Below are 20,104 nucleotides of genomic sequence, written 5' to 3' on the forward strand. Positions count from 1 at the left end.
TTTACTTTGCTAGATAGCAAACTCCTGTAGAAAATAAAAACTGAAGACCCGAGATTTTTACAAGAGGCACAGAAAAAGCCGTTGACATTGTAAAAAGTGAATACAGGCCTTGAAGGAGTGACACTGCAATGTTTCAGTGCTTGTTCTCAATCTACTACAACATCACAATTTATTTGATGGATATGACTACAAGAAAAGGAATTTCATTTCCAATGACAGCTCATAAATTTGCAGTAATTCCTCTAAAATCTCATGAATTGCACTGGTAAACAAAAGAGGGCCTGTTGGTGTGGATGAGAACATCCATATTTGTAAAATTGCTTAATAAATAATGCGTGTGTTTAAAGTGTAACGCAATGCCACTATCTGTGTCTGTTTAGAGCTCCAAATATTTGTCTCTAACTAGACAGGTTTGTGGACTGTTTTTAATCCCACTCATGCATTTACTATTTTTGTTTATACCTTTCAGTGAAATTTCTAACACATTCTGTTCAGTTCTATTGCTGAAAATCTAAACAAAGTAGCCTAATTTCAACAACCACGACCCAGACCAGACAGCTACTAAGGATGGCTGCATGTTAATGTTAATAATGTTGCCTCATATCTGACCGATTACTCGTACCCACAGCTGAAATCCATCCATTTGCTCAGCTTTTGTTTTTGTGTTTCCTCCCACCGGATTCCTGTCCCAATACACACCTCTGCACCTCTAGTTGTAATCAGATGCTTTCTGAAACCTTCTAGCAAGCTGTCTTGAATAAAAATAGTCAGGGCCTCCGATTCATATCGGATTTGTATCTGTTTGGAACACAATATCTGTGCAATCTGAGTAACGAGTTTGTATTCGATTACATCCCTTGAGTGTATGTGTGGTTGGGGAGTTTGCTGGTGAGTCATACACGAGCAGACACACAATCCACAAAGCTGAAGTAAAACAACAGACAGGCAATATGCAATAATTAGTTCAGCAACAACGCTCCTCTTGTCATCCTCAGCCTCATGTATTATCACACCTCTCCATCTTCCCCTGATGACCTCACATGCTCCGAACGCTCGCGACAACACAAAACATGTGATCCTCGCAGATGACAGAACTGGCATCCATTTTCAATTAGTCGGAGAAGGAATCTGTCGCTCAGCACAAAATGCCACACAACCCTCAATTAAAGATGCAGTGCGGGCTAAGGCTCCTCCTCCCACCACAATCCAAACCTTGGCTTTGAAGCTGTGAGTCAGTGGCATGTCTCGATGTTGTACGAGTCATCGTGGTGCCCAATGCGTCTCCACTGGTATTGAGAAAAATTTGCCAGATTTACCACATTGTCTCCTGTTTCTTAACCAAACTAGGGAAGGATCACTCAGATCCCTGCAGTCTGATTAGGGTAATTACACAAAAACACAAGCAGACAGGCAAAAAGGGCTTTATAAGGTTTTATATCATTTACATACGCAATATGTACCAATGCTCGGCAAAAGCATACTAAATTGAATATAATAAGGTATTCATCTTGTACAGTATTATAATACTATATATACAAAATACTAAGTATAACTGAAATTCTATATTGTAAGATTTTAGGCAAGTAAGATTAACTGTAATAGGCTAATTTTTCCTTAATTCTCTCCTTTGTTTTGTTTAAAAACAAAACAACAACAACAAAAAAACACCAGTTGCACTTATACACAAAAGCTGTCTATCTTGTGACTTTTTTTATTTTCTTAAAAAAGATCTCTCCAGGTGAAAGCTGCAACTGCTTTTATAATGCTCACTCTGTGACAAGCCATTAAATCAACAACAGCCAAAAGCTAAAAGTCATAAAATGTGAATTCATAAAGGTCATAAAGGGCGATTCCGAGATTTTAAAAATCATCTGGTGTTCACTTGGCGTAGAATGTTAAACAAGTAAAACACAAAGCGTGAATCATAAAATCTGCAATGTCTAGAGTTATTGTTTTTTAAATGTCCAATACATGCAGTTGTACACACACACACACACACACACACACACACACACACACACACACACACACACACACACACACACACACACACACACACACACACACACACACACACACACACACACACACACACACACACAATTGGGGCACCTGATGATGAGTCCCTCCCAAACTCAGGGATAATACAACAAAAAATAGCTCACAGCAAAGTATATAATAAATGAAATCTTTTAAGAACAAACAGCTTAGCAATGCTGGATTGTGATGGCATTGTCAACATTCGCACAGCCTTCTGCCAAGTTTGTACACAAATGAGATCTCTGTGCTGACAGGCTACAGATGGCTGAGATATGAGGGGCTGCACACACAAACATATCACAGTGCAACAATAAAACCCTGTATCTGTAAGTAGGAAATACAAAATTGAAAGTATAACTCGGTACGACTAATTCATCTTGATGTTATAAACCCAGTCATATCTTGTAAAAGCCTGAAATTAGTTTAATATAAGAAGTTTGAGAACAAGAAACCTGTCCAATTTTGTCAAGGATTTGAATTCTGGAGCAGAGCTTAATGAGAAGCACACTTAGTGAGAAGCTGCCAGTCAAGGAAGTTCATGAATACACAAATGCTCACACACAGAGCCCTAAGGGTTAGCTTTTACATTTCCAAATTCAAATTCCAGCCCTATCTTGAGGATTTAAATGAAGAAACACCCAAACAAAATGAGAACTAAGAAAATGAATAAAGTCACGCTTTAAGTCCTGACTCTGCTCAAGATTGTCATAGAGATGTCATCATTAATACATCGTTCTTTCAACATAAGAGAGAATGGGAGACAGGATAGCAGGTATCTGTGGTGTGTGTGTTTATGTATGTCTTAGATTCCTTAGAAATACTTCTACAACAACCAGCCCTCTGAGGGAGCCCTCTGAAAACCTCTTGTTGAGACTTGGGTGAATGTTCAGCTACAGAAGATCAACACGATGAGCGTTTACAAGCCTTGGATGTGGAAGTGATGAAAGAAACTCTTGTCACCCGACTCTAGAGCCGTTCTCAAATCTCACTGCTCTTTTTCTATTACCATTTCCTTCACGACAGACTCGGACCGCTTAAAGCATCGGTAGCTTCTGGCCAACGCCAACAAACCTAAGCATGATGGAGCGAGACTGACAATAAGACCAAAAAAATCAGATGCACAGGACACATATTTCCATACACAATTTCTGGCACAGGATGACACATATAACCTGTCTGGCACAGAATAACAAGAACATGTCAGGTGGTGAACATCCTTGGAAACACTAGCCAATTTAGACCAAAAGAAATGTCACATGATCATTTGTGCAAAACCCCACATTAAGATGATGAGAATGGCTGGCACAGGAAGTGTCTGTGACTGACTATGAAAGAGCTGGGATTGACCACTAAAGCTTTTCATGTGGAGATAAATTTAGATTATGAAATCTGCTAGATCTATTCAGTCTAGCCACCAGGTACAAGACGAGTGCTGTATAGAGTGAACCCAGTGAACTGAAATCCTCACTCAATGTGCACTGGTTGCTAGGCCCAAAAACAAACAAGAGAGGCAAACGGATCGAAATAAATCATTCAGTTATGCAGTAATGCCTTCAGCAGTAACACAGGACACCAAACACATCCAGCAACTGGAGCAAAGATGACAGAACAAAACAACAACAGCTTAATGTGAAAAACATTCACTCTGAAACACAATAACCAACTGTACAAACAAGCCCTTTTCCAAAGCCCCTTTATCTCTGTTCCAGTATCTTCACTACATATGACTCTCACTAAACCCAATTATGCAAGATAAATAAAAGCCTGTGACACACCCCAAAACAGAAGGAGTTGTGAACTTGAATGCTGCATGAGCTAACAAACTTCGTAAACCCGAGGTTCGATCATAGTGCAATATCAGGGCACTTTCGTTTAGGTACGTTGTTTACTTCACATACATCATATAAGATATTGACATCTAGGCCTTTTTGCATTGGCTTATCACTTCTCTTTTAGAACACAATCAAATTTTCTTGACTCTGAAATCTAACGTGGACTTATATGGAAAAGGCTAAGAAAGCTGAACATGCAGATGAAGCATGGGAAATCCCAGAGTACCATCTGCCTCCAAATAAAATGTTCAACCTCAGTGCTTCTGCCGAGGCGCTACAGAGATAAGGCCCATGTCACCTGCAATCATCTTCAGCACATTCTACCACAAAATGCTCACAAAGCTACACACAACTCTACAGTCATTTGTATCTACAGTCATCAAAAGTCAACAACATCTGCAGCAGGCAGACCAGAACCAGAACAGATGTGGACGGAGGAATCAAAAGTCAGAAGAAGAGATACAAAGATAAAAAGAGAAAGAATAAATACAGACAAGCAAAAATCATGAAATAAAGCAAACAAAAAATAAAGAAACAAAGCAAGGAGTAAATACATGAAGAAGAAAAAAGAACAAAAGTTCACAACACAAACCATGTAACCCCTGAAAGCCTTTAATCAGCTTGACAGAATCTGTTCTCCAGCTGATAAGATCCAGCTGAAAGCAGGGCAAACAGAGGTTGAGTGAGAACATCCTCAGTTAGCTGCTTGTCTGAAATATGACTGGGCCACCTGGAAGTATAACAGAACCTTTGACATTGGCAGGATTGAGCCTTAGTAGTTTCTCCAATGTTGAAAGGAAATGCCGTTTTCAAGAGTCGATTCTTTATGACTAAGATCATTCAGAAAGCGGTGAAGTTTTCTAACAAATACTCAGCTGAACCTTTGGTGCCCTCTTAAAAACACATTCTCTGGATCAGAAAGTAATTTTACGGAAACAGATATTTACATCATTCCGGTAACAGAAGAGAAAAGAATCTGGCATCTTTCTGAATGATTTCTGCAGCTGTACTTTACTTTGCACTCTTTCTTCTCTGTTTACACATCCACACAAAAATGTTACGGACCAATCAGATGTGGAGAAAGTTGGCCACGCTGCTAAACAGGCAAAACCATGTGCTCTACTGCAGAGCTCTGTCCACTGTTCAAAAGGGTCAAAAAGAAGTACAATGGATTCAAGAATACCAAAGAGAACATTTTGAAATGAGCGATGATTGCTTATGATTGGCCATGCTGCATTCACTTGCAGTCATTCACCCAGTGCTGATGATGTTACAGCTCTTTCACCTCTAAATCTATCCAATTCCAACAAAACATGTTTTTTTATTGCTGAAAAATCCATACCACCCTTTAATTGCAAATACCAGCACATGAGCTTCATTTCCAATCTTCCCACAGACCTCAGCTCAACCGTTCCTGTAACTTACAGGCTGACCTGCTACACGTTGCCTTACTGCTAATTTACCATTTGGATCTTACTTTGGTGTAGGATAGGATTCAGGTTTGTACTCAGGATTTAAGAGTCACGTTTAGCTTAAATCTGTTTGAAGATCTGTCTGCCTCGGCCTTTCTCTGTAAGAAATGCCCATAAATGTCTTTTGTTAGTCTATTGACATAATCCTTAAGGACACTAGCTGGAAATCCAACACCCTGATACAGGCAAGGCCAAGATATCAACACACCCAGCACAGTTTTCAAATAAAATCAACATCAGTTGAAATTAGCCAATCAGATGCAGGCAGTGATCCAGCTGCCAAAAAAATGATGACTATAATATAAACTACAAATTTACCAACACACATCTACAAAGCCAAGACTGTTCTTGGGATGCACAAAACAGTCCAGATGTGTTTAATACTTTTAAAAAACATTTTTTATCTTTAACATCAGGTTTGTGTATCGTCATTTCAGCATTTAACCCTGCATTTTAGCATTTACACCTTTCACTGGGTTGAGTTCGGCTTGACGGAGATTTCTAACGATAATCAGTGATTTGAAACACGTGTTCAAGCAGGAAAGATACGAAAATATTTTTGTTACATTAAGATAGAAGATACAAATTCTGAAATACCAACATTGCATAGAAGGAATGAGTAGGTCCAGATTTATGAATTATTTGACTATAATGCTCAAAAAATGTGACTCGTCTTATTTCTTATGAAAAGCCCACATGTCGTGACATACGAAAATAATAAGCGCTTTGGTGATTTTCTCATCAGTGGATGATTTCACAGCCTCTCACTCCTCAAGCCTTATCACTTTCTCCAACTGGACAGGAAACAAAAGATGCTTGACAAGCACTGCCTCTATCATCCTTTTCTCCACTCATGTCAACAGTCAGAGACAGCCAGACCGTGTTGTCATTAATGAAGCAGTGAGAGAAAGATAGAGTGTGTTTGCGTCTCTTTCTTTGGCTCCTACGAGTGTGGAGCTTGAGGGCCAGCTGGCCGCTTAGCTCTCTGGAACAGGCATACACAGAAACTCTACCAGAGACATCTGGAGTGCTTTACCCAAAAGCCTGACGAGCCAGGCTCCAATCGCATGCCCAAAGCACTGCACTCCAGCAGGGGCATCAGGTTCCTTCAGCTCCCTGGCTCCGCCAAGCAAACACAAGCTCAGTTGCATACTCAGATGAGCAAAATTAGATCTTTTCATGAATCAATATGCATGCATGCACACAGGCTATTCTTAGGCCTTTTCTTTAACAAGTCAGTGCACACTACCCCTAAAGCCCTATCATATTAATGTGCTCTCCCGACTGCATCTGGGCAAAGCCTTCTGATCCCATCAGTGTCCTCGGTTTTATAATACCACAGCAGACCTTGATCCACTGCTGCTTTGAAATATGAAGCGCTCCATTAAGAGCTCAACATCACACACTTGATGGTGTAACATGAGCTGTGTTGTTGCCAGTTTAATACAACAGCTCATGCTTTAAGAAAAGCCTTGCACTACGGTCTTTCTCTCATGACACCACTGGGAAGACAGGTAAATTAATTGAGGGTCTAGAAGCTAGCACTCCAAAGCTTTGGTTATGGCAGCAACTAGATCCCGGGTTAAATCCAAGAGAATTTAAGTTCTTAAGCAGGTACTTAAGCCTAGTAGGATTCAAAACATCTGGTTTTAATGTTAACATGGAGGAAACCTGAATCTCTCTCTCTCTCACTCACACACACACACACACACACACACACAAACACACACACACACACACACACACACATAAACACAATGCATTTCTACACAAGTCTACAAGTCAAAAAGAGCAGTGATATCATTGAAGCTGGACATGGGCCAAATAAATACACACAATTTCTTGAGATGCTGCATAACCAATTCAACATGGACTGCGGATAAATGCTGGCTCATCAAAATACGATGGAAAAAAAACTCCACCACAACAGACCCAAACAAAACAAAACACATGTGAATGAGAAGCAAACCCTTAAGGCCTACTGTGGCTCATAATCGTAAACACATCTAGCCTTTCTGAGATACCACACTGACCCTGTAACCAGGATACTAGAAACTCTATATACATTCATTTAGCTTGCATTTTTGCTTCAACACCCAAGATACAGGTCTTTGAAGACCTAGGTCTAAACACGGTCTCCTGTATCCAGTTTGGGAGCAGAAGCCTTTAAAGAATTCCTGGCCAGCGAAATATCAAACCTTTCCAATAATGCACCTGGCTCGTCTGGGAGGTACTGTTGCTCAACAACCCTTCCTCCCTTGTTCTTTCACACAGTCTTCCTTTCCTCCTTTACAAATCTCTTTGGAGAAGAACTGACATGTCCCTCAGAAAGTGACCCCAGTATGAACACAACTGAAGGAAGGTTTGTGTTTAACCTCAGAACAGTATTCTGTAAAAAAAAAAAAAAAATCAATCTGAGGGGAAACTTACCAGATCTACTAAAAGAAGAGTTTTGTGAGGAAGGAGAATTGAGCCCAGAGTGATTCCTGGGAGATATTCGATGAGAAAAGATGTAAGAATAGCTTTTAGAGAACTGGACTGTCTGCAGGTTTGGCAGCTCTTGTTCTGTTCTCTCCCAGTCTCAGCATCAGCAACATTATGCTGCTTGATGAAGATCAGAAAGTACAACTGCATGGTGACCCACAAGCATTAATAACATACATCTTTACAGTCTGCGTTGGGAGATTTGTCTTAACTAAGCAACACCAAAGATAGGTTTTTTCCTTTGCCACATTCTCCACATTGCCTGCTCTTATCTCTCCATCTGGATTTGAACTGTGGCTTGGTGTCAGCAGGATCAAAGAAACTGAAACATAAACTGGAACTATCATATAAAAGAGCCAAAAAAAGGTCTCACTCTCAGAAAAAAAAATGTAAGGAAAAGCGGCTGTTTTGTTCTGATCACAGACGCTGGACAGATGAGTGATGCTCAGCACTGCTGCTGGCATACTGTAAATCTCTTCATTCTAGAAAGCACTTCAGTGACAGTTAATGGAGCAGCCAGGAAAGAAGAATGAAAAGCAGGGTACAAATTACAGTGTGTCCCTCTATCTAATATACAGAAATCCCATAAAACTTGGTTTATCTGGTTGTTTTGATTATTTTCAAGACAAAAAAAAACCCTTCTAAATTCCAGTGATTAGTTTCTTGTCCAAACACTTCTCCATGTACTGAACAAACACAAACCCCTCTGCCAAACAATCTGCAACCTTGCCCTTGTCAGCTCTATTTAAACGCTGCCTTATGCGTTACTGCTGAACAGAAATTTGATTTAGACATGGCTGAGCCATGAACTTGACCAAGAATGACCTAAAAACACATCAACACTGTTAGTGAACAAAACCCTACAACTGAACTGCACTTCAATCATCAATCCCAGACATTGCTGATTTTCAACACTGTGCACCTCATTCAAAATCACCCACAAATTCCACTTTACCACTTATGATCAATAAGCTGTCCAGACAAGTATAAACCTCAAACACTAGGAAACCCATACAGGAGTGAAATATCGTGTGTGCAGTATTTACAGTGCCAGACAAGGTCCTGTGCAGCTGAATGCTGCTGAGAGTAGCAGGATGGGAACAGGAACAGGACCAAGACAGGAGAAGAGAGAGAATCTAACAATAGCACACAGAGATGAAAAGGAATGATGAGGATGGAGAAGAAACACTGAAAAATCCCTGGACAGGACGGAGAGACCTGATGTGGAGCAAGATGTGGAAGAGGCCAGAGAAATAAACCGCAATGGGTCTCAGGCCTAATAAGCAAACTTTGCCTCCCTCCAAGATATACACACAGAAGGCAGAAGACACAAGCTGCTCTGTGCTTTCCTGTCTCCTGCCAGGCCCTGCTTTAAAGCTGTAACATCAATAAGGTAGCGAGGATGCTGCCACCAGAACAATGCTGACATTTTTCACAGCTATTTTTGTTTCTCGCCATGGGAATCACACTCAGAAAAGGAAAATATGGCTCTGCCGTTTGTATGTCTGACTTTCTAAAGATCCAGATCTGGAACACAGGGTTACGGGAATAAGTCACTGTGTGTTTGCACTGGCCTGAACATCACATCACATCATTTAACAGTGCAGTCTGTAAGTAATTGAGTAGTGGCATGGTTTTTGTTGTCTTAGCTCTGTGCTCCTGCACTTTTGACATAAAATAATCACAATGAGCCAAAACTGCAGAACATCTGATTAGATCTAATTAATGAAATTTACATTTATAAATTACATTTACCAGTAAACCATGTAGGAAACACAAGCATTTTTATACCTCCTCCATCCATTCTTTGCCAGGAGATCAAAAGTAGCATAATCCTACATAAAACTGTCATGTATAGTGCTTGCTTGAAAATCCCTTGCAACTGATGACTGTAATAGTCATCACTAGTAACTGAAAATCGCCTGGTGATGCTCAGTGGGATAGAATATTGTCATCCCCCTGTCAATCATTGCATTAGTAGCCTTAGTAGTAGGGAGGAATACGTTCTCAGAGGAAATACGTTAGTTTTCAACCCTCCCTGGTTGCTAGCTGTTGTATGATAAGTAAAGCTTGGAATTTTCAGAACAACAAACTGAAGAAAATAGGAGAAATTAGGAAAGAAGGTAAGATAATAGTACACTTACTATGTTAGTTGCATAAAATGGTTCTCCTTGGAACCTGTTCAAATTGTGAAACACAATGATGTAGGTTTTTACTCAGAACTTTTCTGGGTTTCATCAGAGGGAAGGCCTAAAATACTCAAATGGCTTTACTCAAAAGTACTTTCTTTTACTTTTACTAGTTTTTTCAAAGAGCATCCATCCTCTGATGCCACGTTTTACGAACATCTCTTTGTGTTAGTCTTTAACGAGGCCCTACCTAAAATAGAGTGCTTCTTGCAATTTAAACATTTTTTCTTGATGAGCGAAAGTATTTTTGATCCATTTGCTCCTGTGGTGTTCCATGGCCACAAACTCGCCAGCGCATTTTCACTTATTAACAAATTTTTGTGGTTTGTCTATGTCTTGAACTGATTTGTTTGGATTTGTTTTCCTCAGGATGGCCTACTTAACTAGAATCGTTGGTGCTCGTGCTGATGAGTTGTTCTTGAGTAACAAACTCAAGAAGCCAATGCCACACTTGTGCATCAAGCAATAAAAAAAGGCAATTAACTGTCAAGTTATATTTGACCTGATATTTGAACTCATTTGTTGTGCATACACTCAAGTCTACACTTTATGCTCAAGGTGAAAGTTTCAATTCACATCTGGAAAACAAAGCCTAAGACTATTAAAATGGGTCATTTTCCACAGTGACATGAAAAAAAAAAGGTTGTACATTTATTAGGTTATAAAATTAATTCATACAGTAAGCTGCTGAATATTTTGTGAAATGAAAATTAATATTTTTCTCTGATGGGTTGATGTAAATTTGGACCTATTTAGATTACATGACTGAATCTCACCATGTTATTTTATAGAGTACTAATTTCTTAGTACTTATGAGGTACACACTGTGATGTATAATTAGAACAGTTGTGTATATGATGCTATCTTCCTGCTACACGCCCTTTTTACAACTGTCGTCATGCATACACAACATGTGACGTATGTGTGTGACTTGCACTGGTCTCCTCTGATTTGCGGTCTCTCTGATGTGAGCCGACACAGAGCTAAGACGGCTACGATAAATGAAGAGTGCTGTTTCACATCATGAGAGAGGGAGGGAAAGAGAGAGAGCAGAAGAGAAAGACAGACAGAGAAAGAAAGCAAATAAGATATAGAGAGAGAGAGAGAGAGAGAGAGAGAGAGAGAGAGAGAGAGAGAGAGAGAGAGAGAGAGAGAGAGAGAGAAAGAGAGAGAGAGTTCACCAGACAACGCCCACTGGAACAAAAATTGACAGTACACTGTAGCTGACTGTCTGAGCACCAAAAAAAGAACCACGATGACAAAGTACAGACTCGCACAAACTGGTTCTCAGAACATACGCAATAAGAGATAATGGTTTCCTGTAGAACAGAGGATATGAGAATATGAACACAACACAACAGAAAAACTGTAGAAACAAATTCAAATGTGTAATATATTTTAAATATATTCACAAATCTGTATATATATAAAAACATACGGTACAGACCAAATGTTTCGACACACCTTCCAAAAGTTTGGACACACCACCTTTTCAACAGGACAATGACCCCAAACACACCTCCAGGCTGTGTAAGGGCTATTTGACCATAAAGGAGAGTGATGGGTGCTGCGCCAGATGACCTGGCCTCCACAGTCACCGGACCTGAACCCAATCGAGATGGTTTGGGGTGAGCTGGACCGCAGAGTGAAGGCAAAAGGGCCAACAAGTGCTAAGCATCTCTGGGAACTCTTTCAAGACTGTTGGAAGACCATTTCAGGTGACTACCTTTTGAAGCTCATCAAGAGAATGCCAAGAGTGTGCAAAGCAGTAATCAAAGCAAAAGGTGGCTACTTTGAAGAACCTAGAATATGACCTATTTTCAGTTGTTTCACACTTTTTTGTTATGTACGTATATAATTCCACATGTGTTAATTCATAGTTTTGATGCCTTCAGTGTGAATCTACAATTTTCATAGTCATGAAAATAAAGAAAACTCTTTGAATGAGAAGGTGTTTCCAAACTTTTGGTCTGTACTGTATATGTGTATGTGTGTGTGTGTGTGTGTGTGTGTGTGTGTGTGTGTGTTTAGCAGGGAGTAATTCAACTCACTCAGACACACACACACACAAACACAAAACATCATGCCTATTCTCTCATCTCCAAGTTTTCATACAAACACTCAGTGTTACAGTATATATATACTGTATATATATATATATATATATATATATATACACACACAATATATTTATGTACATGTACCCTGCACAATGACAATAAAACGGAATCTAATCTAATCTTTTAAAAAAAAAATTTTTAGAACTGTTTTTCTCTTCCCTGCATTTGTTTGACAATTGTGTATGCATATAGTCATGCCATTAGTGCATGATGAATTGAACTGAGAGAGAGAGAGAGAGAGAGAGAGAGAGAGAGAGAGAGAGAGAGAGAAAGAGAGAGAGAGAAGGGGGTGAAAGAGAGAAGGAGAGAGCAAGCTTGAGAGAGAGATAAACAAATAAACAAGCGTGTATGCGTAGGTGGGTGGGTGGGTCGGTAGGTAGATAGATGTGAGGTGGTGAGACGAGGATATTACCTGTCCGTCCTGCCCAACATGCACCTGGTGGATCTGAAGGTTGCCCTAAAAGAGACACAAACACTGTTACAGCCTGAGCATGAGTAGAACTTCACACACACACATACATAAATGTATTACTAGGTTCCTCCCTTTAAAATCCCATGTGTTTTTTAGCCATGCAAGCAGAACACAACATCATGTGAACTCGTTTATATCGACAAATCCACCTTTTATTTCAGTGAATGTGGCTTTTATTTCAATGAATCATTCTTGTCTTTCAATGAATCAGACTATTTGGTCATCTTTAGTGTGTGATCAGACCTCCAGCTGTCAGCACGTTAATCTTAGTGAGCTTGCATGCTGGTTTTTGGCCTGGGTTTTTTTTTTTGTATTTTATGGCTAGAACACACGCACAAGAGAAAAAAGAGAATCATTCCAATAAGCAAAAAATGAGCACTGTGGCAGCAGAGAAAGGCACCACAACCACCACCACATTCATACACACAGACAAAAAAACACACAAAATTGTGTGGAAGAATAAGAAAGCTATCTAATCATCTTCTGCCTATAAGATCCCCCGTTATTTTCTCATCTAAATACAGACAGGAAGGTAGCGTGCGCACACACACACACACACACTTCCTCTTTCAAACACACTGGAGATGTGAGCAGCAGGGAATTAGAGCTCATTTCCTTTTAAACCTTTAAACAAATGGCTTTGATGAGGCAGGCCTAGCTTTGAACTCCAACAACAAACAATATCCCTAAAGTTAAAAGAGGAACAAAAACGTTTTCTGGTGTTCCCCCGAGTGAACTGAAAAAACCTTTATTTTATATATATATATATTCTATTTTTTCCTCCGACTCACTGTTTCATTACAAACATGTCCATTCACTGTGCATGACTGATGGTCATGTTTACATTTACATGCATTTAGTGAGGCATTATGAAAAGTCACTCTTATTTACAGTGCATTAACTACAGTGCTAGTGCATTAAAACTTCAGCTTCAGCTGCTCCCAATAAGCTCCTGTATAATATCAAGAGGCTAATAACTTGTAGTCCTGACTGCTTATTCTCTCTCTCTCTCTCTCTCTCTCTCTCTCTCTCTCTCTCTCTCTCTCTCTCTCTCTCTCTCTCCCCTCCCTCCCTCTTATACACCCTACAAAATACAACTGAATTAAATTTAGGGGGGTTCAAAAAAATCAATAAATCATTATTTTCTGCCTACATCAGAGGTATTTAAACTGTGAGGTGAGAATGAAAAAAAATCCAAAAAAGAAATGAATGACTATCAGACATGCAGACTTTTACATCATTCAGAAATAATAAATCTGAATTTTAACATGAGGGCACGCAATCACAAGCTGTCACTCAACAATGTGCCAAATCGTTAGGTTACTTAACGTAATCCCCGGTTCTTTGATAACAGAGTGAGGTGTTTCACTATGGGAATCGCTTTGGGCGTGACCAACTACGGAAGCTCTTATGACACCACATCTGTCTTTGACAGACAGGTCGACCTGCGACCAGACTCCGCCCTGTCTTTATCAGCCAGGTCGACCCCTGTCTACATCATTAACGAGATTTTTTCCCGTCCAAGTGCAAGGAGGGAAGTGCTGGTGAAACACCTCACTCTGTTATCAAAGAACCGGGGATTACGTTAAGTAACCCAACGTTCTTTTTCTAACTTCGCTCGGTGTTTCACTATGGGAGATATAGACAGCTCCCGGATTGCACCCATATTACTGTTTCCAAATGGGTACAGTAGTCCCGGCACTGCGTGTGCTAAGGACGGTTCCGCAACGTCTAGCCTATAGAATCGCACAAACGTATGCGGCGTTGCCCAACTCGCCGCCGAGCAAATGTCCAGAGCGGAAACCCCTCTAAGTAAAGCCCACGACTTGGCCATACACCTAGTGGAGTGGGCTCTCAACCCCTCAGGGGGCTGAAGACCCCTGCAACCATAAGCCACAGATATCGCCTCCACAATCCAGTGGGATAGCCGCTGTCGAGACAACGGCTTCCCTGTGTGAGGAGTAGCCCAAGACACAAACAGCTGTTCACAAGTTCTGAAACCAGCTGTCCTGTCCACATACGCATGAAGAGCCCGCACCGGACATAACGTATGAAGTCTCCGCTCCTCCGGAGAAGAAAACGGTAGTTCGGTAGACGGACACCTATATGTCGACTCCAAAACCTTGGGCACAAAAGCAGGGTTAGGATGAAAAGTGACTTTAGTGAGCCCCGGAGCGAATTGTAAGCAAGACAGGCTAACCGACAAAGCATGTAAATCACTCACACGCTTGGCTGTCACCAAAGCCAGGAGCAGTGCCGTCTTAAGAGAGAGATACTTAAGACTCACTGCCTCTATCGGCTCGGATGTCGAGATGTCGATGTCGAGACAAGAGAAGGATGTCGAGACAAGACTTCTAAGACGATGGGCAAATCCCACAGAGGAACCAACCGCCTAGACACCGGCCGTAAGCGGCGCGCCCCCTTCATAAAACGACTTATTAAAGGGTGCTGGCCTGCTGACTTGTCACCAAAACCTACATGGCAGGCTGAAATAGCTGCCAGGTACACCTTAATGGTGGAGAAAGCCTTCCTTTTATCAAGCAGATCTTGGAGGAAGCATAATATATCCCTTACAGAGCACTGAAAAGGGATAATCACTTTCCGCCCACACCATTCTTCAAACACACGCCATTTATTGCTATAAAGAGCGCGGGTAGGGGAGGCTCTCGCACTCTGTATAGTATGTATAACTGACGAGGGCAAGCCCGCCGCATTCAGATTCCACCTCTCACGGGCCAAGCCCAGAGGGCTAACATGTCCCTATGAGGATGGTAAATCTCCCCTCCCGCCTGAGACAGAAGGTCCCTCCGTGGGGGGGAGGGGCCACGGCTGCCCCGACAATAGTTGGACTATCTCCGCCACCCAATGTCGGGATGGCCAGCGTGGGGCTATCAGAATCAATGACAGGCACTGCTCCCTCAACATGGCTAAAGTGGGGGAGATTACGCTCAGAGGGGGAAATGCATACAGAAGCACGTCCGGCCACCGATGGGCCAGAGCATCCACACCCAACGGTGCATTTTCGTCCACCAGAGAGAAATACAGAGGGCAATGAGCGTTTTCTCGCGAGGCGAAGAGATCGACGGCAGCCTGACCGTACCTCTGCCATACCCCCTGGACAGTAAGTCTGCCCCTCTGTTCAAGATCCCCGGAACGTGAGTCGCCTGGAGAGACAGAAGCCGTGTGTCGCTCCACATGATCAGCTTTGTCGCCAACCGATGCAGCCGAAGGGAGCGTGTGCCCCCCTGACGGTTGATGTAAGCAACCACTGTGGTGGTGTCTGTTTTCACTAAAACATGCCGACCACTGAGGAAACTCAGAAAATGTTTCAGTGCCAGCCACACCGCCAATAGCTCCAAATAATTTATGTTCGTGCATCAGCTGGCGGCCACGCGCCGTTCACAGCCCTGCCCATTAGGGTTGCTCCCCAACCCTTTAAGGACGCGTCCGTTGTCATAGTTACTCTCGATGACACCGCCCCCAAGGGAATCCCCGATCTGAGCGTCACAGGGGCTTTCCAGTGTCTGAGCGCTTCGACGCACGCATGATTGACTCTCACCGGTCGGCTGAGATGCCGGCGAGAGCACAGACGCAAGCGCGCGATCCAGCGCTGAAAATCCCTCATTTTGAGCAGCCCCAAACGCACCACCACGACCACCGAAGCCATAAGCCCCAGCATCCGTAAGCACAGCTTGTACGGGACCACTCGTCCCCTATGAAAACGAGTGAGACATTGTGTGAAAGACGCTACTCTCTCTTCCGTCAATGTGACTCGATACGACAGGGAGTCCAAGTTGAGCCCTAAATACTCTGTATGTTGAGAGGGCACCAGCCGGCTCTTCATCATATTTATCCTGAAACCCAGGTCTCTGTGGTGATTCAGGACAATTTCTGTGTCTTTTATGGCTTGCCCCCTCGACGACGAGCATATCAGATAATCGTCTATGTAAGACAATATCCTTATGCCCTTGTCCCTCAACGGGAACAGGGCTGCCTCCACACCCTCGGAGCTAACGACAGCCCGAACGGTATAGTCTGAAATTCGTATGCTGTGCCCCGGTATGCAAACCTGAGGAATTTCCTGTGAGAGGGATAAATATCTATGTGAAAATACGCGTCCGCCAGATCTATCGTCACAAACCAATCGCCCGGATGAATCGATCGACACAGCACCTTGTGTGTCAGCATCTTGAATGAATACTTTCTGAGGTGCCTGTTTAATACACGCAGATCCAAAATGGGACGGAGGGCTGCGCCGCCCTTCTTTGGATCTACGAAATAACGGGAATAGAAGCCCTGACGGCTCTCCCCCCCGTGTACCACTCTGATTGCCTGCTTGTGCAGGAGGGTTTCTATTTCGGCCGTCACCACACGAGCCGATTCTTCCTCGGCCACCGACATGATCAGCCCGTTGAATCGAGGCGGTTTCATGGCAAATTGGAGCCTGTATCCCCGTGAAACTGTTGCTAAAACCCACGGGTGAACCACGCATGCGCGCCAGCTGGCTATGCGGGTCGAGAGAAGGCCCACGTACACTTCCGCCCCGCCAACGTCGCACAGTGATGACGTCATCACATGCGCCGAGCGGGCTCCCACTGACGGGGAAGTGAGCACTGCCCCCAGCAGTGGGACTGGGGGAGCGCCTTTCATGTCTTTGCATTTTCTGGGATTTTTTAAACATATCGCCCTCGACTGTTTGCCTGGCTGCGATAGTGCGACATTTATTGTCATGTGTCTTGAACTTGGGGAGCATATCGCCCTCAGCCCGTGGCTTGGCTGCGATAATGCATTTTTTAATGTCAATTCCCCTGTGTGTGTGAGTGCTTGGTGACACTGCACATGGCTCTGACCTCCCTCTCTTCGCTGAACTGGAGGAGAGCGAACATAATGAGCCCCTAACAAACTCAGAACAGAAGGGCTGAACTCCCGCCTTCTTCTCTTCTCCGGCGGAGAGAGAAGGACCGGGGAAAAACTGTGCGTCAGGTCGCACGCTTCTTCTTCCTTTCCTCGGGGTGGGGCGGACGGTTCCTAGCCGCCACGGCCACAAAAGAATGCTTTCCCCAAGGTCCGGAGCCATCCGGACGCGGTCGCTGACCGACCTGTCCGCTGTGAGCAGGTCTCACAGCTCTCGCGGTCATCGGCCTCCCTCTCGATGCTGCAGCTGCTGCGAAGCCCTGCCGCGTAGGCTGAGAGGGTGGTCGTGCCACCTGCTTGCGTGGCAAACAGAGGTGAAAAGCCTCATCCTTCTGTTTCCTGAGGGTGCTGGTTTCTCTCATTTTCTCGAGAGCGGGCCCGAATAGGCCCTTAGTCGGGTCGTAAGGGGCATCCATCACCTCCGCCTTCTGAGCGTCGCCCAGGCCTGACAGGTTTAACCACAGCGCTCTCTCACCTGACACGGCCAGGCCCATGACGTGGCCGCAGCCCTGAACCGCACCGAGTGAGGAGCGCAAAATCAGGTCGTTCACAACACAGATTTTCGTCCCAGAGTGCCGGGTTCGGTACACCTGAGTCCAACTGCCACCCCATCTCCTCCAAAATCTCCGCTTGATATGCCGACAGTAAAGTCACAGCATTCAGCGAACATACGGACTACCCCGCGTACTTGTACATCCTCTGAAAAGTCGCGGCAGTCAAACGGTCCGTCTTGCTCGGCAGTGAAAACTGTGATGAGGAGGAAACAGATGGTCGATTCGGGTGGAGGTGATACGCCACCGAAGGCTCCACTGCTGGGGGTCCGGCCAACCCCAGAACCCCAACCCTCCATCCCCAGAATCTCCAACATTGAGTGTCCCTTGGTGGGAAGCTTACTCTTAAAGGGGCTAGACCAATATCGAGACATCTCTTTCATGCACGCAGGCATGGCAGGCAAGAGCTGTCTCGCTGCCGAGTGGGTCGGCGGCAGCCTTTTCCCATCGTAGAGGTCTCTCACGGCACCCTCAGCAGCTTTGGGGGCTGGCCAGGCCAGGCCCAGCTTTGTCGCAGCCCGTTTGCACACTTCGTGCAGGCTGCTGTCAGCAGGGGGGACGAATCGGTCGTGCTAGGCGGTCTACACTTTTGAACTGGGAAGGGGGAATTGTCTTCCTCCTCTTCGTCGTCCATGCCTAGATCGAGGAGGTCAGAGTTAGCATCGCCATCTGCGTCCTCGTCCCCCAGTTCGTCATCCACCTGCATGAGCAGGCCATCGAACCGCGGAGGCATGTCTGGGGACTTGGCTTCCATCATGTCTGCCCAGCTCTTGCTAGCTCGCGGCGGATGGGCCATATCTGTCGAGGCAACTTCAGACAGGCAAGGGTCCTGCTGTTTAGCCACCGACACTTTCAGCCTCCTTTCCAAGATTTTCACCGGCAATGACGCGCAGTGAGCGCATGTCTGCGGGTCCACTAGTGACGTCTGAGCGTGCTTCGGGCCCATACACACAATGCACATAGGATGAGGGTCCCTGCCTGAGATGGTAGCTCCACATGATGATGGACACGGACGGGATACAGCCTCCCTAGTCTTCGACTCATGCCCTTTGGCGGGGGGAATTGCCATAGCGCAGTCCAAAGACTCGTCGCAACACGTTAGCCTATTAGACTTTGGATTAAAATCTCCAGCAGGTCCGCCTTGACGCGTAGACCGAAGCAAATTAGATGCTCCCTACCACTGTAACTAAACACGCAGCAGGAGGTAAGAATAGCTCGCCACGACGCAGATGCTATTCCAGATGTAGGGTTGTCACTCACCGCAATCCCTCTACTGATGTCACGTTTGGCGACGGAGTCCAATAACGGCCCGTCTAATGAACAGTTAAGCGAGATCAGCAAGTCGGGATGCCCTGAGAGAGCTTGCTGCAGTCTCCCACGGGAAGAAAGCGCGAATGACGTAGACAGGGGTCGACCTGGCTGATAAAGACAGGGCAGAGTCTGGTCGCAGGTCGACCTGTCTGTCAAAGACAGACGTGGTGTCATAAGAGCTTCCGTAGTTGGTCACGCCCAAAGCAATTCCCATAGTGAAACACCGAGCGAAGTTAGAAAAATAACTTCAGTGTTGGTTTTTCCCATAATAAAACCAGCAGAATCAACAACTGATTATATGATTGACAGTCCAGCCTCATGGTAATGTTTCACCTGGTGCTCTCGCCTCTACTGATTTTCCTGCTTAAAAGATGTGTTAAACAGTTTGTTTTTAATTCGTTAAAGTGGAATAAAAACTTTGAATTCTACCAGCTTTCATTAGACATGTATAGAAGTAACACTGATTCTTTGTTTAAAAAAAGACTAATGGAGCGTAAATAATGAAGATTAAATAAGTCTCTAACAAAGTGTCACTTTGTCTAACACTTTGTTTAACACTTAGCCAAACTACAAAGAATTAGAATGGATAATTAGACAATGCTCAAAAAACTTGGGAAAATCTCCTCTAGCTGTATTGCTGTACAGAGGGTACTGAATAATCCACTTTGAGATAAACAAGTGAATAATAAACTGGGGACTATGAGTATAAATATTGAAGC

General features: G+C 43.7%; 1 protein-coding gene across 4 annotated transcripts in view; it reads right to left on the reverse strand.

Annotated features, from left to right (window-relative positions):
• Positions 1-20,104, reverse strand: part of LOC113660066 (BTG3 associated nuclear protein) — a 47,579-nt gene that overhangs the window by 11,334 nt on the left and 16,141 nt on the right. For all 4 annotated transcript variants that reach the window (XM_027173296.2, XM_047819636.1, XM_027173295.2 and 1 more), the window contains exon 11: positions 12,550-12,594. In XM_027173296.2, coding sequence (XP_027029097.1) covers positions 12,550-12,594 — 45 coding nt within the window. The remainder of the gene's footprint in view (positions 1-12,549; positions 12,595-20,104) is intronic.

Source organism: Tachysurus fulvidraco, chromosome 10 (assembly GCF_022655615.1).
Source record: "Tachysurus fulvidraco isolate hzauxx_2018 chromosome 10, HZAU_PFXX_2.0, whole genome shotgun sequence".
Taxonomy (NCBI): Eukaryota; Metazoa; Chordata; class Actinopteri; order Siluriformes; family Bagridae; genus Tachysurus; species Tachysurus fulvidraco.